Source organism: Saccopteryx leptura, chromosome 7 (genome assembly GCF_036850995.1).
Source record: "Saccopteryx leptura isolate mSacLep1 chromosome 7, mSacLep1_pri_phased_curated, whole genome shotgun sequence".
In the NCBI taxonomy this organism is placed as follows: domain Eukaryota; kingdom Metazoa; phylum Chordata; class Mammalia; order Chiroptera; family Emballonuridae; genus Saccopteryx; species Saccopteryx leptura.
Window position 1 is genome coordinate 83,732,771 of NC_089509.1, and position 27,183 is coordinate 83,759,953.

A 27,183-nucleotide genomic window follows, 5' to 3' on the forward strand; every position below is an offset into this window, starting at 1 on the left:
GAGGAGCTGCTCGGGACTCCCACAGCCCTCCGTCTCACTCAGCCACAATCCCCACCGGCTTTTACAGCCAGAAGTTATAGAGACGTTTCTTCCTGGCCCTGGAACCCTGGGCTGGGAGGCCTGGTATGAGACTAGGACCCTTGCTTCTCAAGGAGGAACCTCCGCAGCCAAGATATCCTTCCCGATTTTAAACTGTCACATAGGGCCCTGGCTGGTTGGCTCAGTGGTAGAGCGTTGGCCCCGTTTGTGGAAGTCCCAGGTTCAATTCCCAGCCACGGCACACTGGAGAAGCACCTATCTGCATCTCTACACCTCCCTCTCTCCTTTCTCTCCGCTTCTCACTTCAGAAAAATACAAAAAAATAAAAAATAAATAAAAATAATTTGTCACATAGGTGTGGGACCAGCCCATTCCACATTATCACCACTCCTACCAGTCTTGATGTGGCTTCTTTTTAAATTCTCTAGTTGTAGGATTTCCATTCAGCTAGATTTCAGTGGTTCTGAATGATGGTTCTTCTGTAGTTTAGTTGTAATTTTGATGTGGTTGTGAGAGAATTTGAGTGCTGTGTTTACCTAGGCCACCATCTTGACCAGATGGCTTGTCAGTATTTTTAATATTGTGGACAAAAAAGGGGCCACATACTAAAGATGACAAGCTAAGGGGATGCCTCCATGGGCTGGAGGGGACTTACAAACTCAGAGAGCTAAAGTAACCACATAGGATGGTCTGAGATGAAAACTTCCTAACTAAAAGCGAGTCATGGCCCTTGCTGTTGGCTCAGTGGTAGAGCGTAGGCTCAGCGTGTGGAAGTCCATGTTTCAATTCCTGGCTAGGACACACAGGAGAAATGCCTATCTGCTTCTCCACTCTTCTACCTCTCCTTTGTCTTTCTCTTCCCTCCTGCAGCCAAGGCTCCACTGGATCAAAGTTGGCCCGGGCGCTGAGGATGGCTCCATGGCCTCCACCTCAGGCGCTAGAATGGCTCTGGTTGCAACGGAGCAATGCCCCAGATGGGCAGAGCACTGCCCCTTGGTGGGCATGCTGGGTGGATCTATGTTGGGCGCATGCAGGAATCTGTCTCTCTGCTTTCCCACTTCTTATTTTAGAAAAATCCCCCCCCCCCCAAAAAAAAAGTGAGTCATGGCAGGTAGTCATGTTCTAGGCCAGTATCGTCCTTGACAAAGGTTAATATTTACCCTAATGTAGCCTGTCTACTGTCTTTTTGCATCTAAGATAACATACCTTTGGGATGTCTGAGTAAGCCTCGCTTTTTTTCAGACACCTCAGGGCACAGTCTCCACCAGAGCATGAGACCACAGAACCCCTCGTTGTTACCTTGTCGCCCAAATACCATCTCCATGTGTTGTAAATGTTGTTAACTATCCTATACCCACCAATGCAAAAGAATTATATGTCTCTCCATTTTATTCTTTATTCAATCTCAGAGATTTCCCCGTTTTGCTTTCCTGGGCCTTTACAATCTACCACCAATGAGTTTTGTGTAACCCTCCTAACGCCTCCTCTGATTGTAATATATAAAATAAACTGCAAAACTCCATTCTCCAGAGCATTTTCTCAATCTGTTGAGATTTTGCTTCCCAGCAATTGTCAGTTTGGCTCAAATAAACTCATAAAAATTCTCTACAGGTTTGGATGTTTCTTACACTGACAATACAGGGGGTCCTTGTGTTATGACAGCCTCGACATACGATGTTTTAAGTTTATGATGCTTACTCCCATAAGAACTTTGAAAAATTGAGATGTGTTTTAGCTTACGCTGTTAGTGCCATACTTACGGACTACCTGGGCAAACTAGTTTGGTTGAGTGTGGTGGAAGAATACGCAGTAACGTGGCAGATGATTGAGGAAGTACCCTGGTACGCTTTCCTACGCCATTTTGGACTGTTAAAAGTGCAAGTGTTCCATTTGGGTTGCTTTGTTTGGCAACTTTTTGGCCCTTATCATGGCTCCTAAATGAAAGTCAGAGCTACTGGCATCACTTGGAGAGGAGCTGTCTGCTGAGGACCTCATTCAGCTGGAGAAGAAGCTGACTGAAGAGAAGAGATAGAAACCCCAGAACCCAAGAGATTTACTACCAAGGGTTTGGCAGCAGTTTTTTCTGTGGTAGAGGATGGGTTGGCAAAAATTTCAGGCTGAGGACCCCAGCGATGACAGACTCAGTGAGATCTACAGAGCTGTTACGGATGCCTTGAAATGTTATAGGCAGATTTGGGAAGAGAAGAAGTCATCGACCTTCCAGACTAGCCTGGAACAATTCTTTAAAAAGGTAGAGAGGCCTGCAACAGATCCTGTACCTTCTACCTCAGCTGCTTCTTGAGATGAAACACCTGTAGTTCAGGTAGAATCGTCTCCAGCGTCTCCTGCATGTTCCTTAGGCAATCCTGATTCACCTGACCCAGTGTCTCCAGCACCTTCTGCAGGTTCTCCTGTCTCTCCAGCATCCTCCTCCCAATAGGTCACTCTCTCCCACCTTGCAATGTCCCTTCCAGTGCGCAAGCCAACCACAGGAATAAAGGTAAGGAATTATTTTACACTCATTTTTCGTCTTTTTTTTCTGTTATTACAGTGCAGTGTACAGGACAGTATATTTATGTCCTTTTCTTTTTTCTGTGGCTTAGTTGTGTTTTTATGTTCTAGATTATGATTTTACAACTGTGTTAGGATAAGTAAGTGACATAGGCTAGGGTATGTTTCGACTTATACCAAAATTCGGGTTACATCACTGTTGTAGGAATGGAATTGTGTCGTAACCCGAGGACCCCCTGTATATAGAAAAAGAAAATGTACTGGATTGAAAAATATGAACCTAAGGAGACAGTATAGAAGTACTGACAGAGATCAAGATAGACACGTGTGCACAGGTGTGCTGCAGTTGAGTCGCATTCACTTACAAGATGTAGGACTGCTGGGGGGGACTTTCCTCTACCCTCTTAGGTTCAGTGCCTACAAATTACACTGACAAAATACAGGTGAGCAGAAGGAAAGGCTTATTTTGGATGCACATGGGCCTTCACAGAGAGGACGGGGAAAACCCAAAGGGGCAGTTGGAGCAGGAGCTTATCTATGTATATATCACTTTAACAACAGGTGATAAATTGTCGAGGAGTGTTTAGATTTGGAAAAGGGGTTTGAGCTTCTAGGGGCAGAAAATTGTGGGCGGTGAGTACTGGGGAAACTAGTGGAAGACAAGGTTTGTTTTGGGAAGGTGCTTATGCAAACTCAAGTCAGTGCTGTCCCCACTGACAGTAATTTCTGGTGATTGTTTTTTTCTCTTCTGAAACAGGACAGCGGGCAACTTTACAAATTTATGCCCTGTTTTTTGTCAGAAAGAAGGAGGCTATAGCTATCCTCCTGTGTCTGCTCTTTCTTAATTGCCTTCAGCTCAGAAATAATCCTATGCTCAAGTGGTGTATTTTGAATGGGTATCTTCTGATTCCCTTTGTGCTGTATCATGTTGCGTGGTTGCCTACACATTTCCCTTATAGTATGTTAGTTCAGAAGACTATTTCCATATCAAAACCACACTTCCCCACTGTATTCAACATTTAGAAGTACAATGAGAGTTTAAGGATTAAATGCTTCACTATAACATTCAGTTCATAAAGCATCAGTATTACTCACTTCTGGTGTTTGAGCAGCTGAATTCCATATAACTGGTCTCTGAAGAAATACCACCTGCTTTGTAGCCAAATTCCCCTCGCTGTGAATGAAAACAACAGCATTAGTATTTGTGCATTAGTAATTCTCTAGATTTCACACTTGGCTAAAATGTTCCTTTGTAAAATAATCTCCTGATCCAAAAATAATTAAGACATAATTTTATATAAGTTGCAGCTAGAAAAACAAAGGGAAAAATCCCTAAAAAACTAAATATAGTCACTACAAACGAAAATTTTAATGTTTAAAAGTTGTAACCTCACCATGCTAACATGAATTTTCATCTCTTTGTTCCCTTTTAGTTATCAGCATAATGTATTTCTGCATGTCAGTAACCATTGGATATTTGCATTTCTGTGTTCTGGGCTTTTCACTTAACACCTTTTCCTTGTTTGTACACCATGGTCATATTCTTTTTTTTTTTTTTTTTTGGACAGAGACAGAGAGTCAGAGAGAGAGAGAGACAGATAGACGGGAAGGGAGAGAGATGAGAAACATCATTTCTTTGTTGCAGCTCCTTAGTTGTTCAGTGATTGCTTTCTCATATGTGCCTTGACGGGGTGGGGGGGGATGGGCTACAGCAGAGTGAGTGACTCCCTTGCTTAAACCAGGGACCTGGGGCTTCAAGCCAGAGACAATGGGCTCATGTCTATGATTCCATGCTCAAGCCAACGACTCCTTGTTCAAGCTGGTGAGCCTATACTCAAGCTGGATAAGCCCACGCTCAAGCCAGCGACCTCAGGGTTTCGAACCCAGGTCCTCCATGTCCCAGTCCGATACTCTATCCACTGCGTCACCACCTGGTCAGACCATGGTTTATTCTTTTTTTTTTTTTTTTGCATTTTTCTGAAGTTGGAAACGGGGAGGCAGTCAGACAGACTCCCGCATACACCCGACCGGGATCCACCCAGCATGCCCACCAGGGGGCGATGCTCTGCCCATCTGGGGCGTTGCTCTGCTGCAATCAGAGCCATTCTAGCGCCTGAGGCAGAGGCCACAGAGCCATCCTCAGCGCCTGGGCAAACTTTTGCTCCAATGGAGCCTTGGCTGCGGGAGGGGAAGAGAGAGACAAAGAGGAAGGAGAGGGGGAGGGGTGGAGAAGCAGATGGGCACTTCTCCTGTGTGCCCTGGCCGGGAATCAAACCCTGGACTCCTGCATGCCAGGCCAATGCTCTACCACTGAGCCAACTGGCCAGGGCCCCATGGTTTATTCTTAATAGGTGCGTAGCATCTCAAAAACTTAAGATACCAAAATATTCTAATTCTGTTCTTTATTATTAAAAAATTAAGTTGTTTTCAGTTTTCTGCTAATTATAAATAAAGCTATATAGAAATATGTATAGTTTTCTTATTTCTATGACTCAAGAAACATGTATATAGTCTTCCTATTCTTATGACTCAAGGAAATGTTGAGATAAATTCTCAGGAGTGGGATTATTAAGTCAAAAGTGTATGATTTAAACATTTTGTTTACACAGTCAAATTTGCCTTTGAAAAAGAAGAGACTAATTTGGGTGCCACATGTGAGAATGTTTTATGTAGCTTTTCAGCTGAGGGAATGGAGCCACAGCTAGTTTTCTTTTCAGTTGCTCCTTTGTGGGCAGCTACTCAGTATTCCCCTTATTTAACTACCATCATGGCAAATTACCCTTTGCCAAAGGCTACTTGGCGTTTGGATTTCTCTGAGATGTTTTTCACAGAGTCTCCATGGATTTTTGGGGAGGAGTGTCTGTATCTAATGTTGCTCAGTTACGACTTTTATTATGCAAAAAACCCAAACAAAACCTCACTATTTGCTGCATTTTATGCCGAGCTCTTTTTCTGGAAAACAATGTGACAGTGAAACTCTGGCTCTTAGAGATATATGTCAACTCCACACCATTTGAGCATCCCAAACTTACTGGTACTATTGAATTTTGAGAAGCAAGCAGATCTTCCAAGGTGGTCGTGGGAGACAGCTTCTTTTTCATTTTTATTTATCTATTAAATGTTTTTCTATTTCATTATTTTTTTATTTAAATTTTTTTATTTATTGATTGATTTTAGTGAGAGAGAAGAAGAGAGAGTGGGAGAGAGAGAGACAGGAACACCAATCTGTTCCTTGATGTGATTGACCAGGGATGGAACCAGCAACCTCTGCATTTGAGGATGATGCTCTAACCAATGGGCTATGCAACCAGGGCTCATTTATTTTTTTAAAAGATTGATTTTAGTCTAATCTCATTTTAGTTTTACCTTAGAAGACAGTGTGAAAATATATCATAATTTTGGAACAACTGAAATCATCAGGAGACCTCAGTTATGACGTTGGCATAGGGCAGACACTAGCAGGACACAGAACGGCCTGGTCTGTGTTTGGAAGGCCCAGGTGTACTGGGAAAGGAACCAGAAGTTGCTTTGGAACCGGAAGTTTCTTGGTTCAAATCCTGACTCTACCGTAGTACTTACTAGCTAATGCCTCTAGCAAAGTCCTTAAATTCTCTGACTTTCCTTTCCTATCAGGGACCTTGTGAAGGATCAATAAGTCCATGTCCATGACGACCCTCCAGTGTGTCAGCCACTGGAAGGAGCACAACAGATGTAATTTCATTCCTCTTCCTCCACCATTCCCTCAATGAAAGGGGGGGGGGGTGGTGGAGTTAACAGGGAGGGAATGATCTCAGAAGCAAGAATGGAAAAGCCGAGGAAAGGTTACACGAGAATAGAGAAGAGGTTTCTGGGTAACATTCTAGGTGTGTGATCCACTCTGAGAATCACATGGGGGAACAAAGGCCTAGAACTATCCAAACATGAGAAGGACAGATTAGGGTAGAATTCTTCTTAACTAGAAAGCAGGAGAATGTCAGGGTCGGGACTGTGGGGGATGCTGGTGGGATTATCGGATGGGGCGAGTCTGAGTGCACTACATCCTGGTTTGCTCGAGAGCAGGCTTCTCCAACTGTACTAACAGGGCAGACGGTGAATGTGGGGACAGCGAATGTGGGGACGGCCTCGCAGAGGCGGACTATCCTCGGACAGACTCCAGATGCCCAGATAAGACTCTGAAGGTCAGCAGCTTCCCATCTCCTGGGAAGTCCTCACAGCCAGATCTTCAATTTGAAATGTCTGAGACCTCTGTGTCCCTGGTGTTCTGAGGGCCATTTTGATTTAAAATAAGTCTGAAGGCTTGCAAAGTGACAACTGTTTGTCAGGGCAAGTGAGTCCCTCATAGTCTCCGAGGCTCCTGAGGTCACTGTATGTACTGAGCTGAGATAGAATAAGGGCTCTGGGGGGGCGGCAAAAGTACATTTACAATTGTAAGTATGCAAAACACAGTTTATTCTTGCATTGTTATTTATTAATTATTGTCTTGTTTTCCATATGAACAGCTGTAAACCTATTTTGGCCTCACCCTGTATTTTCCCGGTAGCACAAACTTCTGAAAGGGTTTGACTGGTGAAGTCATTATGGGACCAGAGAGTGCTTCGAATGCCCTGGCTGCCCTCAGAGGACAGGGCCTGTATTACCTCTTCCTACAGAAATTATTATCCAAGAAGTGCCAGATGCGGGAGGAAAACAGTTCGACCAGTTCCACAGCTTCACGCTACAAATGTCAGGACACATCATGTTCCCATGATGCATTTGTCAGAGAAGCGGTCGGGTGTGAGGGAAACGGCATATTGGCTTGAGGCAGACAGACTACTCTGGGTGTGCATCCCAGCTCTGCTGTTTACTAGCTGTGTGACACAGAGCTAGTCACCCCATCTTTCTGAGCCTCCTGTTTCTTTTCTGTAAAGGAGATGATTGTACCAATATTAGTGAGTCGGTAGATACAAAGTGTTTTTGCACACACCCTGAGCATAGTAGATACTCAAAAAATGTGTCCTCCTCGCTACCTTCTCTTCTATGTGTTTCATAAGGAAACAAAAAGAAGAGTCACTTAAGGAAGAGGGTTTTGCAATGGTATTAACAGACTACCAAGTAAAAGCCCGGCTTCCCAATAACAGGAGATCTCATGGACTAAACTAAGAAAAGTACTTCATCTTGTGTAGTACTTAGGATGTACTGTGCACTTTCCATGTAAGTGAGCACATTTGTTTCTCATGATAGTCCTTTAAGGTGTGCAGAGAAGACATTTTTTCCCCATTTTGTAGATAAGGAAATTGATACTCAGAGTTTTTAAGAGTTTTGTCTTGGTCACCTCTAGTTCATTTTTTCTGGGCCAATTAGATTATTTAAATAAACCATACAGGCCATGGTGTTGCTGTGGCCAAAGGAAGGAGTTCATGACCTGTGGCATTCAAGTTCCATGTAAAAGATGAATCATTGGAAGTTTCACACATAACCTTCACAGACCTGCTCTCCTCACTGATGTCCTCTGCCATATTCACCTGCCTCACACTCAGCTCTTTTTTCATTGATTCCTCAAGGAAACTTTTTAGATATTTCCCCCTCATTTCTCTTCCCTCCCCCCTTAAATTTTAATACCTAAGATATGTTGTGTATCTGTTTATGTACTATGTTGGAGGACCACAACCATTTTATTATTTATTTATTTATTTATTTATTTATTTATTTATTTATTTTAGGTGAGAAGAGGGGAAATAGGCAGACTCCTGCATGAGCCTCAACCAGGATCCACTGCAACCCCATCTGAGGCCGATGCTCAAGTACTGAGCTATTTTTAGTGCCTGAAGCCTATATGCTTCAATGGAACTATCCTTAGCACCCAGGCCATGCTTAAATCAATTGAGCCACTGGCTGGCTGCAGGAGGGGAAAAGGGAGAGACAGGAGAGAAGGAGGGGGGAAAAAGCAGATGGTTGCTTCTCCTGTGTGCCCTGACTGGGTGGGAATCAAACCATACATTGGGCCAACACTCTATCCACTGAGCCACCAGCCAGGGCCCACAAGCCATTTTAATATCTAAGATTTTTCTCAGCCCAGCATAACTAATTTTTGCCCCTTAGGGTAATAATATCCCCCTATTGAGAACACATGCTCTAGACCTCCACTGCAGGCCTCATGGTCTGTTCTGCATTAGTTCTCTGTGACTGTTTTCTCTCCGAGCAGATTATGAGTTCTTGGAAACCTAAGTCTGTCCCAAGAGTCGGTAAAATATTACCTGTACATATCAGGCCCTCAATAAATATTTGAGTTGAACTAAAGAACTATTCTGTTTAAAATAAATGCAAGAGCCCTGGCCGGTTGGCTCAGCGGTAGAGCGTCGGCCTAGCGTGTGGAGGACCCGGGTTTGATTCCCGGCCAGGGCACACAGGAGAAGCGCCCATTTGCTTCTCCACCCCTCCGCCGCGCTTTCCTCTCTGTCTCTCTCTTCCCCTCCCGCAGCCAAGGCTCCATTGGAGCAAAGATGGCCCGGGCGCTGGGGATGGCTCTGTGGCCTCTGCCTCAGGCGCTAGAGTGGCTCTGGTCGCAACATGGCGACGCCCAGGATGGGCACAGCATCGCCCCCTGGTGGGCAGAGCGTAGCCCCTGGTGGGCGTGCTGGGTGGATCCCGGTCGGGCGCATGCGGGAGTCTGTCAGACTGTCTCTCCCTGTTTCCAGCTTCAGAAAAATGAAAAAAAAAATAAAATAAAATAAAAATAAATAAATAAATAAAATAAATGCAAGAGTGTAATCAGGTTGAATACAACTGAGCTGTTTCAAATGAGTGATTTATCTGAAACTGCTTGGTCACTTTTGAAATAAAAATACTCCTTTAAAAAGTGTTCAAAATCCATTGGACTAGAACTAGAGGAAACAGAATTGTTATTTTGTATTTTCTAATGATTTTTGCTTCATCTTGTATCTTAATTAATTGCTATGATTTAAATGAGTGTAACTTGGAAATAAAATATGAAATAAAAATGAACTTTTTAAAAGAAAAATTATAAAACTAAATTTTAGCTTGCAGCTTTGTAGCCAGCTCTGTGTTTCTTTACCTACCTATGACCCTAATTTATTTCTCAGGGATTAACATGTGTGTGAAAGACACCAAAGGGCCCTACTACAATTTAACTCCTCCCAACCCTTCTTCCTGACAAAATGTGAAAAATTGAAGGTCACATGAGGAAGAGTGATTACTGGAAGTATATAAAACGGACAAATGGACGTTTTTCTTTTTTTAAAGTGGCCTTTTCAAAATGCTGCTCACTGCAACATTACTGTGAGTATAGGTCACAGTGGAATTGCACAATACTGTTTGCATAGAAGTTCAACCAGAAACGGAGGAGAAGCGCATGAAAAGGGCCCAACATGAAACCCTAGCCTCTCCTGCGACTGTGTAAACATGCAGCTCCTGCTCTGGCTGTCACTTGAGGGTTGAGAGGAAATGATTTGGTCCACTTAAGTGTGTCAGACAACCACAGGGACTTTGGCCCTTCTGGGCTGTGGGGACCGCAGGGCGGTAGAGCATTTTTTGTCGAGGCTGCAGAAAATGGAAGAGGGGAGTGGGCCTGACATCAATGAGAAGATCATTTTCTCTGTTATTCATACCTTGTCCTTAAGGACCAGACTTTATAAAATCAAGTATCACTTGATTTTAACATTTCTCTCGTTTTCTGTCTTAATGTAGGTTATAATTCAGTGGTTGTGAAAGTGCATTAGAATCACCTTGGATTCTTGTTAAAATGCACATCCTGCCCCCCATTATTATTTGGGGTGAGCGGGGTGATGCAGTCTTAGGTAGTCAAACAGAGGGAACTTGGGCTCCCACTTCCATTTTATTCCTGTGACTAGTTAAAGGTCAGCAATATTAGCTGCTAGCGCAGCTGATTTGATCCTCCACCAGATTTGTCCTATAGAGATCATCAATTTTTACCTTAATTTATTTATATAAATATATAGTGATAATGATTAAGAAGGGATGCTGACAACAATAATCTTGTAATAATGTAGTGATATCAGATTACATTGTGATGTTTCCATGGTAACTTTAAACTTTGGTGGTGTGATATTGCCTAGGGGGTAATAAAGCAACAACCTTGACCTAGAAACACACTGAGAAAATACCTTAGTGCTATCTGATGACAGGATATATTTGAGTAATGAAAGCAATATGGGGAAAATACCTTATGAATAGACCATTGAAGTTATGGCTTAGGTAATAGAAGAAAAGAAAAAAGTTGAAATTGTTTAAGACCCGATTGTATATGAGACAAAACTACTTAAGGAAGAAAGTTTTCATGGCAGTGGTGCTGAGCTACGGTTTCAGACATGTGGGCTCCAGAAGAAAGAGCAGGACAGACACTCGTTGCATACATGTAAGCATATATCTTTATAGGGTGGTTATTTATTTCTGTTTTTGCTGGCTTGTAATTCTCAGTGCTGATTTTGGATGGAGTGAACTACACGATTCACATTTTCTGAAATATCATGATTTAGGACTGGTCAACTTATCCTTCCCCAGTTGGTTTCAACTTCTTAGGGACCTTGGCTCTGCTAAAGGATTAGGTCACACATAATAACTCTAATTTATTAGCCTCGTATGCATAGCCCCTGCATAGATACTTTGCATATATTATCTCGTTTAATATATTATCATGACAGTCCAGTAGAGTTGATATTTATTGTACCATTTTTCCAGATGAGAAAACTGAGACCTAAAGAAGTTAGGTGACTTCCCAAAATCATACAGCTAGTTAATGGTGAAACTAATTAAAATGAAATGTGTGTAACTCAAAGCCCAGACTATTATTCTAGTTTCAGAGACGAAAAAGTTCCAGGTTCCATCGCCCACCTGGATCAAGATGAATTGTATGTAATATTTTTCTTTCTATAAAGATGACATGACTGACAGTACTGTCTTTGTGTGCACTGAAGCAGCTAAGACTGGCATGTGACTCTCACAGGGACAGCATATTTGAATAAGACTCAAAAGGCAGAGTATGAACAGGTTTACCCAACAGTCTTTGTTACCACATCACAATATACCTTTACCTTCATCCTGGGTTGTCTACCTTGCAGGCACTTGGAAGGACCCAATGTACAAAAGGTAAAGGAACAAAGGAAACATCAATATTGCAAAATGTTCCTGGTATAGGAAAGAAAAGCAGACACTGTGTGTTTTAGTATGCCTGTTGCATAAGGGCAATTACTTTTTTTTTTTTGCATTTTTCTGAAGCTGGAAACAGGGAGAGGCAGTCAGACAGACTCCCTCATGCGCCCGACCGGGATCCACCCGGCATGCCCACCATGGGGCGACGCTCTGCCCACCAGGGGGTGATGCTCTGCCCATCCTGGGCGTCGCCATGTTGCGACCAGAGCCACTCTAGCGCCTGAGGCAGAGGCCACAGAGCCATCCCCAGCGCCTGGGCCATCTTTGCTCCAATGGAGCCTTGGCTGCGGGAGGGGAAGAGAGAGACAGAGAGGAAGGCGCGGCGGAGGGGTGGAGAAGCAAATGGGCGCTTCTCCTGTGTGCCCTGGCCGGGAATCGAACCCAGGTCCTCCGCACGCTAAGGGCAATTACTTTTAAAGTACATTTTTCTACTACCTTCTCTCCCGGGTCAACGGTACTTAACCTAAATGGGGTTCTGCTAAGTAGTGATACTGCTTTTTAATCTCATTACTGTTTGAAGGTTCCATTTAACTTTGACAGTCCATATTCTCTTATTTTTAATAGTCCTATGGAACCTACAGACTAAACTACTTCCTAGCCCTTGATTAGTTACTATATTATACTATACAATACAGAAACTTGACCTGTCCCAACCTGAATGCAGGCCCTTGGTTAGGTACTGAATGTACACTTAGCCAACAATGAACTTCTTCAGGGCAGACACTCAGTAGAGCAGGGGTCGGGAACGTTTTTGGCTGAGAGAGCCATGAACGCCACATATTTTAAAATGTAATTCCATGAGAGCCATACAACGACCCGTGTACGTTATGCATTATCCAATAAAAATTTGGTGGTGTCCCAGAGCACAGCTGTGATTGGCTCCAGCCACCCACAACCATGAACATGAGCGGTAGGAAATAAATGAATTGTAATACATGAGAATGTTTTATATTTTTAACGTTATTATTTTTTTTATTAAAGATTTGTCTGCGAGCCAGATGCAGCCATCAAAAGAGCCACATCTGGCTCGCGAGCCATAGGTTCCCAACTCCTGCTGTAGAGCTTCCACATCCTTTCATCAACTGATTGATTCTTTGATTTTTAACACAGATTTTTTAAAAAAATCACAGAATAAACATATTCCTTGTAAAAAGTCAAATCACACAGAAAACATATAAAGACCAAGTAAAAATCCCCTGTCCCCTCCATAATCCCAAGAGCTAGCCACTTACTAGAATTTGCTATGTAGCCTTTCAGAGTTTTGCTAGATATGTTCAAAATGTATAAACTTTAAAAAGTTGAGATTGTGCTATATTATTGCCCCAAACCTTTTTTTTCATTTTTATTTTTATTTATTCATTTTAGAGAGGAGAGAGAGAGAGAGAGACAGAAAGAGAGAGGAGAGAGAGACAGGGGGGAGGAGCTGGAAGCATCAACTCCCATATGTGCCTTGACCAGGCAAGCCCAGGGTTTCGAACCAGCGACCTCAACATTCCAGGTCGACGCTTTATCCACTGCGCCACCACAGGTCCCAAACCTTTTTTTTAAAAAAAAAACTCAACAATTATCAACAGAGAATTCTATAAACTACATTCTCATTTTTTAAAAATCAGCTTCATTTTATTCAATTTTATGGAAAGTTCATAATTCATTTAAGCAGTTTCTATTGATCGACACTTATACTATGTCTAGTGTTTCCCTGCTACAGTCAGTAGTTTAATGAGCAGCCCAGTGCAAGCTCCTTTGCTATATTAATTATACACAAAGATGAGCCTCCCTGAGGAAGACCCAAAAAGTGCCTGGTGCGTCTGTCCACAGAGCCTTGCTGGAGGGGAGGGGCGCAGGGGACTGGGGTGCTGGGCGGTGGTGGTGCCATCTCTGCACCAACAACTAGAAACAGCCACTGCCCATTCAAGTGGAGTGCCTTACCCCTGGGGACAGCCTGTGACCTTGCACAGTTTGTCATGCAGGACCAGGTGGTTAAGCCGTGTGTGGCTCCAGGCCCCTCCACCTTCCCCCTTACATGTGAGACCTCTTCTTTCCCACCATTGGTCTTTGTCCCGTCCTCATTCCCAAACCAGCCGGAAGCAGGTGACGAAGAGGGAGCTGGGCCGGGGTTCCTGGTTCCGCAGCCCGCTGCGCGCTGGGCTCGCCCTCCAAACTAGTGCCCGACCACTCATCCACGTCTCTACATCCCTTCGGAAAGAGTTAGACTCACGAGAGCCGAAGCCCTGAGTGAATGTGAGGGAGAAATGGTTAATATGTTTTTTTTTGTTTTTGTTTTTAGCATGTGAGAGAGACAGACAGAGACAGACGGAGGGACAGACAGACAGGAAGGGAGAGAGATGAGAGGCATCAGCTCATTGTTGTGGCACCTTAGTTGTTCATTAATTGCTTCTCATAAGTGCCTTGACCAGGGGGCTCCAGCCGAGCCAGTGATTCCTTGCTCAAACAAGCCAGAAACCTTGGGCTCAAACCAGTAACATGTAGGCTCAAGCCAGCGACCTTTGGGCTCATGCCAGTGACCATGGGGTCATGTCTATGATTCTACGCTCAACCTTGGGTTTCGAACCTGGGTCTTCAGCATCCTAGGTTGACGCGCCACCCACTGTGCCACTGCCTGGTCAGGCAGTTAATATGTTTTTTATTGGGGATAAAGGAGCACGAAACCCTCAGAACATAGTGAGTACTTTCAGGAAGGGTTAACTGTAACAAGCCAATTGACACTAAATTATACACCTAGAGGAGCCACCAAAAAGCGGTGAGAAGGCCAAATGTACACATTCTAAGGAAGTCTGGGCAGTGGGCTAGCTAGACCAATGGCTTGGCAGACGGACAGTGAGGGGTAGTAGCAAGGTGGGAACAGGTGTTCCCTTCTCACTCCTCCTGAAAAGTTCATCAGATGCTAATAAGCTTCAGGAGCTTGTGAGATAGACCCACAGGTTCCGCCCTCAAGGCTTCTGAGCGTCCCTGGGGTGGGCTCCCAGGTGATTCATATTGCTAGCTCTGAAGACAAAGTCCTGAGAATTACTGCTGTACTGTGATCTGACAGGTATGTCACAGGTTTTAGAAAAACAGGAAATAATGCTTCGGGGAGTGGTCACTCTCAGTCTGAGAGGTTACCAATGGCCCTCAGAAGAAAAGCAGATGGATGGCTTCGCTCACTTCTGAGCCCTCCTTTTAAAGCGTGGTGTGTTTACTCTGCACCCACCTGGACCTCTCTCCCCACCTGAAGAGGTGTGGCTTCATTATAAAGCCATGTCAGCCAAATGTTTTTAAAGGTTGTGGGGACCTCGGGACACTGGTAAATTGCTAAGCCGGGTGAACCAGAGGCGAGGAGGGCAGATGAGACTTCCTCAGCTACACGTGACAGTGTGCAGAATGTTAAGCCACACTGACCTTGCTGGGAGGGAAGGCCCAAGTGGCACTGTGCTGTCCTCTGCAGGTAGTCACCCGCCCAGACAGGGCAGCCCTGCAGGTCCCGATGCCAACTGGGGCAGAGGGACATCTCTGAGTCCAAGGGACAGGAAAGCACTTTATACGGACGACTTAACTGGTCTTTCTCTCTCTCTAAAAAAGAATAGTACAATTAAATTTTCCTTCCCAGGAAAGGATATAGGGAAAATCAGTAAAAGGAGAAAAGGAAAAGTTGGTATTAGTGAAGTGTTGGTATTTTGGTTCTAAGACAGGCATTTATTTTAGTGGAAACAGCTAACACGTCTGTCCCGGGAAAGCGAAGCCAGCACACTGCGGGGGGTGAATGGAGGCGGAGGTGCCGCCCTCCTCCGCCCTGGCCGCTCAGGACCCCGTGCGCCCGACTCAGGCTGTGTGCTGCATGAGGACGCTTCGCATGTGCGGAGCAGAGAAGCCGAGGATGGGCCCTACAGCAACCCCTGTTCGCAGATTGATACTGGCTCAGTCTCCACTCTAGGGAAGAACTGGATTTCTGAGTTAGAAAAAGGAATGCGATCTTCCAGTGGACGAGCGCCGAGGCAGCACGCAGTTGGGAGGCAGTCTCCCGTGTCCCTGCTCTAGCTCTGCCATCCTGACCTGTATGCCCTTGGGAAGGACATGAAATAGCTTGTACATACATAATGTGAGGGGATTAGATTTGCTGATCTCCAAGGTCCATGAAATCAGATTAGGAGTTCAGTGAAATGCTTTTTTTTAAAAAAATTGAATTTATTAGGGTGACTCTAGTTAACATAAGTATACAGGTTTCAGGTGCTCAAGTATACACATGTTACCTGTACACTGTATTGTGTTCATCCTCCCCGGTCTTCGTCCATCACCATTTATGCCTCCCTGCCCTCTGAAATGCTTTCTGTAGGCACTAAATAGGCATTTGTTAAATTGAATTACCTAACAAATGAACCATATTTTAGAATTAAAAGGCCGTATGTGAGGCCACTTTGGCGTTACCTGTCATGTCTCAGGATAGGTGTAGGCAGCACGCTGGTCAGGAGCCACCCAAACTCGGCCAGAGTGTGCAGCAGAGGGCCGTAATCCGTCTTGATTTCACAGCCCTGCGTGAGTAAGCATAGAAGCTCACAGGCTAACGGCAAGGACAGCCAGCTACACAAGTGATTAGAATAAAGGGAGGTGGGCGTGCTGATGAGGGGAGTTTACAGTCCATTAAGTACATTCTCACTGTGGAGCAGTCGTCCTGGGCTGCATTTCCTGCTCCCTGCTGCCTTCTAACCCCTGAGCCAAGTTAGAAACTCTGGGGATCAGAGTGGAGCGAGCTTTCCATCTGCTCTCCAAAGTTTGGGCTTTCCTTGTTGCCGTGGTCTTGTTCTGGCATCAAACACTGATAGGGGGCGGGGAGGTGGGAATCTGCCTTTCAAATGAGCTTCCTAGGTGGTTTGGATCCAAGCGGTTTACAGACCACACTTTCAGAAACACCTGTCTAGGGGCTGGGAGCTGAGGACAGGAGTGGGGAGTGCAAACTGGGGACAGGTAAGAGGAGCTTAGAGTTGGTTTTGATTTTTTTTTTGAGCTTGGAACTGGAATTTGATTTTTACTTGGAGCTTTACCTCTTCCCCAGTCCTGTTTATTCCTCTCAATGGGAATCCTGGTTTCTTTGAACAATGGGCTATGTCTCTAACCTTTGTAAGACCAGAAAGGCAAGAGTGTCCACGAAAGAGCAAGTCTGGTATGAACACCGCAATGTACCGGCCCTCAGTCTGGACCCGCGGGAGCCAGCTGCTGAGTTCAGAGGGCCCAGCAGCAGCAGTGTCATCTCTCATTGCAAGGACAATGCTCTGTGTGCACGTTTGGCCTGAGACAGAGAGAACACTTTTTGGATATTTTTGCCTTTGATAGTTCACAAGGTAAAAAGTCAGTCCCATTGGTTGCTTGGAGATAAAATACTACTTACTGACTGAATTTTTTTTTTACTTTCAAATAGTTGTCATGCCATTGTGTAAAGAGAAGCTCAGTGCCAGGGGTTTGTTTAGGATTAGAACACCGATCTTTGGGAATACACTGCTATTTATGTATAGATGATTATTTTTGCTCTCTCATAACAAAGTTGACATTGGGTAATGCAGTGCTCACAAACCTGAAAGAAGTTTGCTCATGCATTTGTGATGAAATTCTGAACACTGCAGCACAGATTGTCAGAAGGACTTCACTGTGTTAGACAGGGAAGATCTTTAACATGTGAAACTAAGCAAAAGTAAAGCTAAATTGTCAGAAAATTGCAGTTTACCTCGATAACAGTCCATTGTTCTACGACAATGGCATCATTTCCTTTCCTACCGGAACCTGGAAGGCCCGAGCCTTCTTCTTCATAGATAAAGAATCCTTCCAAAGATTTAGGCAAATGGTCCCCTGTGAGGAAAAGGATACAATTAAGAAGAGTTGTAAATACTAAGTGTTTCTTAAGATCATCTAAATCCTTAAATAACCCTTGTAGGAAGCAGAAAGAAAAACATATCCATTAATAAACACTTGTTATGGCTCAATCAATAACATCCTCCTTCTCTTTGAAGGTTAAAGTTTTTTTGGCAAAGGTCAAGACAGTTTTATATTTTACTGAATGAACATCAGACTGTAAACACGAAAACTACAATAACAAAAACAAGATAAAATAATATTATATAGTGAGAGGCATGTAGATTTTTTTTAGGACTTTATTAATTTTTTAGAGAGAGAGAGGGAGAGAGGAAGAGAGAGCGAGAGAGAGAAGGGGAGGAGCAGGAAGCATCAACTCCCATATGTGCCTTGACCAGGCAAGCCCAGGGTTTCGAACCGGTGACCTCAGAGTTCCAGGTCGACACTTTTATCCACTGCGCCACCACAGGTCAGGCCTGTGTAGATTTTCTAAGCCTAAAAAGCATCTGGGAATAACTTCACTTTGAATTTTGGTTTCTGATCTATACAGGGTGGGGCAAAAGTAGGTTTACCATTGTTTGTACAAAAAATAATACAATAATTAATAAATAATAACACAAGAATAAATTCTGTTTCACATACAACAGTAAATTGTTTGCCTCACCCTGTCATGTTGTATGCATGTTAATTTTACTATTAAGAGAACATCTAAAATGTTAATCCTTGAAATTTACAGGTGTGATATTAAAACTAATATGAGGTAAGATTACTTCAAAAAATATAAACACAGAACAATTCATTACTTCTATGATGCTTAAAAAAAAAGAATGGTAACAGGAAGATTCTAAACAGAAGTCATTGTCAAGAGAATTCCTGCTGGGAAGGAAGTTTTAAGGGAGGGCCTCTCTGACATTTTCTTGAATAGCTGACAAGAACCATCTGGCCACAACTAAACTGATTTTATGGAAGTTCTTTTGTCTCCAATTTTGTAATAGGAGACAATTTTCCCATGGTCACATGTGGGTTAAACATTTTGGTTTTTATACGGTCCAATGTCACATCAAAGTTTCCCTGATTGACAGTCATCTAAACAATAAAGAAAGGCCTACAAAGTTTTCAAATAATCTACTATAGTTAAATATAAAAAAGACAAAAATTATTTCAATATAATTTTTAGTTTTAATTTATATTAACAGGCTAGCAATTTTAGGAGAAAAATCATTATATCATTTTAACATCACTTACAGTTAAGGCAGAATATCATAAAGAATTTACATAGTTCAGAGTAGTTTCCAAGAACCAGTAGAATTTGATTCATTAGTTGGAAATGGTTTTCTAATTACAGTATATGCTCTATTTCCTTTAAATGTACTGGTCACCATGATCAGAGGAATCAAACCTGTTTCTGATGCTCGTTCAGGGCATCACTAAATCATCTTTGAAAATGTATGACCTAAGTCCTTTTTTGGAATGGGGGCATGAATTTTAAAAATAATTATGTACTTTGATTACAATGTAGTTATTCATAATCTGTTTACTTTGGAATTATACAATGTGGGAACCATAGGTTTTGTGGCTCTGTATCTGTTTTGTGGGTCTCAGAATTGCGTTTCCCTTGTACTTCCAAACTTCTTTTAGTTTGAAAGAAAGTATAGTAGACTCATATGATGCAACACTGAGAATAAACAAGTAAAACTCACTGCTATGCAGCAACATGGATGCATTTCAGAGATACTATGTTGAGCAAAAGAAGCCAGATATAAAAGAGATAAAAGACTACATACTGCCCTGGCCGGTTGGCTCAGCGGTAGAGCGTCAGCCTAGCGTGAGGAGGACCAGGGTTCGATTCCTGGCCAGGGCACCCAGGAGAAGCGCCCATTTGCTTCTCCACCCCTCCGCCGCGCTTTCCTCTCTGTCTCTCTCTTCCCCTCCCGCAGCCAAGGCTCCATTGGAGCAAAGATGGCCCGGGCGCTGGGGATGGCTCTGTGGCCTCTGCCTCAGGCGCTAGAGTGGCTCTGGTCGCAACATGGCGACGCCCAGGATGGGCAGAGCATTGCCCCCTGGTGGGCAGAGCGTCGCCCCCTGGTGGGCGTGCCGGGTGGATCTCGGTTGGGCGCATGCGGGAGTCTGTCTGACTGTCTCTCCCTGTTTCCAGCTTCAGAAAAATGAAAAAAAAAAAAAAAAAAGACTACATACTTTTGTTTTAACCTATGTGAAGTTCAAGAACAGGACAGGCAAAAATAATGCTATCTTTGGGTGGGAGGATCCTGACCGAGAAGGGTCACGAGGAGGCCCTTCCGGGATTTTGAAAATGTTTTATATTTTCTGCATTTTTTATTTCTGTTTTTGCATTTTTTTTTTTCTTTTTTCTGAAGCTGGAAACGGGGAGAGACAGTCAGACACTCCCGCGTGCGCCCGACCGGGATCCACCCGGCACGCCCACTAGGGGGCGATGCTCTGCCCCTCTGGGGCGTCGCTCTGTTGCGACCAGAGCCACTCTAGCGCCTGGGGCAGAGGCCAAGGAGCCATCCCCAGCGCCCGGGCCATCTTTGCTCCAATGGAGCCTTGGCTGCGGGAGGGGAAGAGAGAGACAGAGAGGAAGGAGAGGGGGAGGGGTGGAGAAACAGATGGGCGCTCCTCCTGTGTGCCCTGGCCAGGAATCGAACCTGGGACTCCTGCATGCCAGGCCGACGCTCTACCACTGAGCCAACTGTCCAGGGCCTTGTTTTTGCATTTTGTTTCTTTTTATTTTTCTCTTTTTTTTAAAGAGAGAGTGAGAGAGACAGAAAGAGTGACAGAGACAGAAACAGACAGGAAGAGAGAGATATGAGAAGCTTAGTTCATAGTTGTGACACTTTCATTGTTCATTGATTGCTTCTCATATGTTCCTTGATTGGGAAGCTCCAGCTGAACCAGTGATCCCTTGCTCAAGCCAGGACCTTGGGCCGCTAGCCAGCTACCTTTGGTCTCAAACCAATGATCCCACACTCAAGCCAGTGACCCTGCGCTCAAGGTGGTGAGCCCGTGTTCAAGCCAGATGAGCCCATACTCAAGCTGGCAACCTCGGGGTTTCGAACCTGGGTCCTCAGTGTCTCAGGTTGACAATCTATCCACTGTGCCATCACCTGGTCAGGCTGCATTTCTTTTTTCCCCCAGATTTCTTGAGCTATAATAGACATGATTTTTCCCTCCAGCTTTGTTGATATATAATTGATGTATCAGGAAATGTTCTGTGTACTGAACAGCTGTACACATTAGATTAATGCACTGTTTATATGTATGTCATACTTAAGTTAAAAAAACAAAGTCTATCCTTTTCACTTGACAGCTCCCCAGACAGCCAACTTAGGGCTCACGCCAGTCCCCACAGCCAGACCCAGAGCCACAGAAGACTGACACTTGACTGGAGGGAGTACTTCTATCTTCTGAGAAATTCTCCCTAACAGAAGAGCAGCTAGGGAGGGTAGCAGGGAAGGTCTCGTGGGAGCAGTGACCATGTGGGCGTTTGGTGTGATGAATCTTCCAGGTAATGAGGTGAGGTGATAGTTCTGAACAATTACTTAATAACTGTCCCCGAAATGACTCACCTCTAATGTTACATATCCAAGAACTTCCCACCCAGTGTGCCTTGGCCCATTTGTGTGCTAAGAACTGGATAGGGGTGTGCCAAGATACAGGGCGCCCCCTCCTGCCCAGAGCAGCTTTGTCCACCCCACAATACTACCATTTTTTATGTGTGTGCCTAATACAAAGAAGTTACAAAGCACTGACCCACTGCTTCTCAAAAATAATTTTTTTAAGGCCAATAGCAAAGGAAAGTACTCTTGTATCAATGAAGGATGGTCTCAAGTGATTTTTGGAAAGCATAAAGTTTCCTTAAAGTCTAATGTTGTTCTTAAAAATCCACACAAACTTTGCATTCTTTTCAAATATATTCATATTGTGTAAAGAAGTAATGCTCTCCCCTCTGCCCTCTTAAAGAAACATTAACCCTCTAGGAGGAGGGTTATCCTGTGAACTCCCGGCACAAGGCTGCGTGTCCCGAGGGTACTCTGGGCCTGGTTTGAGAAACACAAGTTTAGAGGGTTCCCAGGGAGTAGTTTACTTGTCTGGACATGTGATCTTCCACATTCATTTTAGCTAGCTATGATACCGACTTTCCTGTAAATGTGAGGAAGGGTACTATGCCATTTTAGTAGTTTTTGGTCCACGTGTCATTTTTGGCATTAAACTGCTCAGCAGTGGGCCCAGCACCCTCTCTGAAAAGTGGAGAGCAAGCACATATGGGAACTCTTATTCTGTACTTCCTTCCTGAATGTTCTGTCTCCCAAACGAATCTTAGCCTGTCTGCTTCTCCCCACCTCCACCAACATCTCTGTGAGGATCATTGCAGCAGCCTCCCATGTCCACTCTTGCCTCTGTGATCCATTTCCCAAAATGAGGCCAAAGAGATTCTTTTAAAAATGCAGATCAGGTCATAACTCCTTTTTTAAATTTGTTTTCTTTTCAGCAAGAGAGATAGAGAGACGATTGGGATAGACAGACAGGAAGGGAGAGAGATGAGAAGCACCAATTCTTCGTTGCAGCTCCTTAGTCTCTTTAGTTGTTCACTGATTGCTTTCTCATATGTGCCTTGACCGGGGGCTACAGCAGAGCGAGGGACCCCTTGCTCAAGCCAGAGACCTTGGACTCAAGCCAGTGACTATGGGGTCATATCTATGATCCCATGCTTAAGCCAGCAACCTTGGGGTTTTGAACCTGGGTCCTCTGTGTCCCAGGCCAATGCTCTATCCACTGTACCACCACCTGGTCACGCTCCTTCTTTAAATTTTTAACAAATGACTTGGAATAGAAGTTCTGTTAGGATGGCAAATTGCTTAAGGGCACGCACTCCACTCGGGTGCTCCCTCTTTCTAGTTGTGTGAACAGGGGCACAGTGTTTAATAGCTCTGTGCCTCAGTTCCCTCATCTGTAAAAGGAGAATAATCATGCCTCCCTCACAGCGTTGCTGTGGGAATGAAATGAATTAATAAATGTAAAGTGCTTAGAGCCATGTGGGCCCAGAGGAAGCACAAATACATGTTGACCCGTGTCACATTACTTATACTGTCAGACTGCATGGAGGGGCTGCCGCTTACTTCTGCCCCCTTGTCTGGAGCCATGCTCTCTCCAGCGACAGAGACCTTTTCCCAGGCCCTCTTTCCTGCCCCAGAGGCTTTGTATGTGGGGGGAGGGGCGATTCCTCGGCCTTGAACCGTCTACCTCTGTCTACCTCCGGCTGGCTCCTTTCCAGGCTTGGTCTCAGTGAGATTGTTATCTTGGCGGGCGGGTCATCCTGAGCATCCCTCTGAGTGGACGCTTCCTTGTTACTCTCATTACAATATCCTGTTGGGTAACATCTCAACACTTTTCTCAACTTTTAAGTTAAATATGTATGTTTTGATACCTGTTAGTGCCTGGTGCCACATGTCTAGATCCTCGAGAGCAGAGAAGATGACCATTTTGCTCATTATTGTAAGCTCAGGGCCTGGCATATACATCTATGTGAAGTGAATAAACACGTTTCAGTGTCATTACTCTACCCACCCCCATGCTGATACATCCCCCGCCAGTTCCACACGAGCATTTTTACAGGGCTGAAGAGATTGAACTGAGGATCAAGTGACATCTGAAAAGAATTCATAAAGAACTAAAGTGTAGCCTTAAGATGTGGGGATATACTGGAGCTGGGATGGAAGAGACCGAGCTCTGAGGATGATGGGGCTGGTGTGTGTGTGTGCGCGCACATGTGTGTGCACACGTGTACGTGTGTGCGCATGTGTGTGCATGTGTGTGGGTGTACGTTTTGTACCAGTGGGTAGAGCTGCCCATCTTACCCATGTTGGCTGCCCGCTGAATCTCTGTATGTTCTAGTCGGATCAAGTGTTTTGTCTTTGTTTGCTCAGTTGGGTTGGCTCTCCTGGGTTCTCTGAAAGTTTGACCCCACTGTGCACGTCCCGGGTGACTGCGCAGCGCATCCCACTGGGGGAGGCCCAGCGCTGCCGGAGAGGGCGGGCCCCGGGGCCAGGCCGTGAGAACCCTCAGGCTGCGGAACAGCAAGAGGGCCGCTTCCCAAGCAGAAAGCCTTTGCGGGCGGTGCAAGAGGAACTTCGCTGACCTGACAATTTTCCACCGTGACCCTGCCAAAGGAGGAAACGTCTTAAAAGTTTTTTTTCCCTCTTCTGTTTCTGGAGGGAGGTATTTTATAAAATGAGACTTGTGGAGTAACATTCAAATTTCTGTGCGATGTCTGGCTTTGGACTTCTATTCCTTTGGTACACTGACTTCTGACAATATTATGGAAGAGGATAGCAGAAAGACAAAACAAAATATGCATTGTCCACCATGCGCTTTAGATGTCAGGCATCAACTGTCCCAGAACAAAGCGACCAATTCAGCGCTGCTTCCTCCAGACTTGCCTCTCACAGTGACAGAGGCATTGGTCACAATTTCCCCTCTGCAGCTTCCCTGTGTAGTCCTGAGGGACACGCCCAGTTGCCTGGCCCCACACAGAGGTGGCTCCTTAGGGGCTCGCCGGACCGCCACAGTGTGAAGTGTCCAGGGACACGTTCCAGGGCCGCTGAGGAGAGACTCTCCCTCTGGGCTCTCTAAATAGCTTCTGAGGCTTTAAGAACAAAAGCCCTGCAGAGCCTCTCACTGCCAACTGCTGTGCCTAATTTTATTTTCATCGGGCAAATGCCTGAAAGAGACTGTGAAAGGAGTATTTTTCATTTTTCCTTCAGCAGTTAGTCACAAACCAGAATTTGAAATGGCTCCAGCTTAGACCCTTTGGAAGGAAAGATGCAGAGGTGGGGGGAGGAGGGAGAGAAATATGAGGCAGGAACCACCTCCAAATGGAAGATCCATACTAAAAGCACTGTAACTGTACGTAATGAAAGAAAAGGAAAGAAGATTAACCCCAGAAAAGGAACTCTGACAGTGGGTGGGGCACTGCGGGAGCACTTGGCTTGTATTATAGCTTATGAAGTTCTCACAACAGTGAAGTAGGAGTATTTAAAAATTTTTTAAATTTAAGTCTAGTTGATATATGATCTTATATGGGTTAGATTAATTTCAGGTATACAATATAGAGATTTAACATTTTTAACCTTACAACGTAATCACCCCACTAATTCTAGTGACCATCTGTTACCGTGCAAACTTATCACAGTATTATTGATTATATTCCCCTTCGTCTTTTTCGCCCACCCCCTTCCTTCTGGTAATCATTCCTTTGGTCTCTGTTTCTATGAATTAAAGTAATAGTGTTTTTATCCTCCTCTGCAAAAACTGGGGCTCAGTCAGCGCAACTAACTTCTCCAGATCACATAGCTAATAAGTAGAAAATGTAGGATTCAAACCCAGGTCTGTCTGATCTTAAAGCCCATGCTCTTCCGATTAGACCAACTTGGAAGAAGTTTCCAACAACCAAAAAATACTAAAAAATATTTACTGAGTACTTGCTATGTGCCAAGCACTATTCAAGGTGCTGTATTCTGGGTGCTCCAGTGAGCTTGACCCTTAATCTTGGTTCTAGTCAGAAGGATCTACCAGAATATGACTCTTGATAATTGAAAGTATTCATCCAAAGTGTTTAGTTGTATTAGTGAAGTTCTCACTAGACTGATTTAATGATAATAAACTATACTGAGCTCTCGTCTTATTTACTGTTTCTTTCTTTTCTCTACCCTCATTGAGTCAGGGTCCCGAATTATTGTGCTTTTCATAATCTCCATCCTTCCATGTTTCTTTCCAGTCTCCTTACTTTCTATTTTCCTTTTCTTTTAGCACTAATCTCTTTTTTTTTCTTCTTTTTCTGAAGTTGGAAACGGGGAGGCAGTCAGACTCCCGCATGCGCCCGACTGGGATCCACCTGGCATGCCCACCAGGGGGCGATGCTCTGCCTATCTGGGGTGTTGTTTCGTTGCAACCAGAGCCATTCTAGTGCCTGAAGCAGAGGCCACAGAGCCATCCTCAACGCCTGGGAAAACTTTGCTCCAATGGAGCCTCGGCTGCGGGAGGGGAAGAGAGAGACAGAGAGGAAGGAGGGGGGCGTGGAGAAGCAGATGGGCGCTTCTCCTGTGTGCCCTGGCTGGGAATCGAACCCGGGACTCCTGCACGCCAGGCCGACACTCTACCATTGAGCCAACTGGCCAGGGCTAGCACTAATCTCTTTTTAAAAACACTTCCTATAGAAAGTCACTTTTGGAAAGTTTTGTTTGTCTGTCTTTTGCTTTGGTGCTATAGATGAATGATTACAGATTCCATTGTAACTATAAAAGAGGAAGGCTAGAGACAGATGAAAGAGAGGGGGAAGGCAGAAATAAATATGGGATCGCCTGACCAGATGGTGGCGCAGTGGATAGAGCGTCGGACTGGGATGCGGAGGACCCAGGTTCGAGACCCCCAGGTCCCCGGCTTGAGCGCGGGTTCATCTGGTTTGAGCAAAAAGCCCACCAGCTTGAGCCCAGGGTCGCTGGCCCCAGCACGGGTTTACTTGGTCTGCTGAAAGCCCACGGTCAAGGCACATATGAGAAAGCAATCAATGAACAACTAAGGTATTGCAACACGCAACGAAAAATGAATGATTGATGCTTCTCATCTCTCTCCGTCCCTGTCTGTCCCTCTCTCTGACTCTCTGTCTCTGTAAAAAATAAATAAATAAATAAAATTAAAAAAAAATGGGATCAACATCATTTTCTGGACCAAAAATTATTTTCCTAGACTAAATATAGAAAGAGTCAGGTAGGTAGGCATCCAAAATTGGAATACTATAACAAATTTGGATAGTAATTATCAAATGCTATTGTAAGCCTCCTGATTGGGTTGTGTAGTACATTATATTTCAAAAGTCCTACTTGTCACTCATACAATAGTTTGTCTAGTCCTGACAGTTACAATCCAACAGCAAGCATTCCATTCCACAGGCTGGTTAAGCTTTTAAATTAAAGCTACATAGCTGTTGAAGGATTTGAATCTATTTCCTCAGGAATATATCTGACCTTTTAGCCACTGAACATGAGAGGCAAAAACATTTTTACCAACTCTAACAAGGTGAACTTTTTCAGATATCAGTATGTCATAACTTAAAACTTACCTTTAGATGTTTCCCAGCATACAAAAGAATCAATTAAAGACAAGCCTTGCTTATAATAAAATGTAGTTAACTCCAGCCAATCGGCATCAAGTGTACTAATGACAGAGCCTTTTCTTGTTATTTTCACTGACAGGATGCCTTCCTGATAGGTCCAGCAGGTTGATTCATCATCAAAAACATTGAAGACTATATACAACTTGTTATCTGAGGATAGGCATTCAGAAGGAAGAAAAAAGAGAAAAACTATAATTTCATTGAGAAGATTCTGAAATTATTTTTTATTAATCACAAGCTATTTCAAACATATAAACAAGCAAAGAGAATAATAAAATTATCTACCGTTCAGCTTTATAAAATATTAACAGTATGCCATGTTTACTTCAGACTTTTATCAAGAAATTGAGAAACAGATATAGTTTAGACTTACTTTGTAATCTTCCCTTATGCTATTCTCCAGAAATAGGTACTATTATAATGAATTTGTTTTTTATCAC

The 27,183-nt window shown here is 44.1% G+C and overlaps 1 protein-coding gene across 2 annotated transcripts in view; it reads right to left on the reverse strand.

Moving 5' to 3' along the window:
* Positions 1–27,183, reverse strand: part of RFTN2 (raftlin family member 2) — an 84,131-nt gene that overhangs the window by 14,752 nt on the left and 42,196 nt on the right. The window contains exons 5-8 of one of the 2 annotated variants that reach the window (XM_066344874.1): positions 26,690–26,932; positions 17,429–17,550; positions 16,138–16,241; positions 3,646–3,724 (exon numbers count right to left, since the gene is read on the reverse strand). In XM_066344874.1, the coding sequence (XP_066200971.1) occupies positions 3,646–3,724; positions 16,138–16,241; positions 17,429–17,550; positions 26,690–26,932 (548 nt within the window). The remainder of the gene's footprint in view (positions 1–3,645; positions 3,725–16,137; positions 16,242–17,428; positions 17,551–26,689; positions 26,933–27,183) is intronic. The other variant, XM_066344875.1, reaches the window with a different exon arrangement.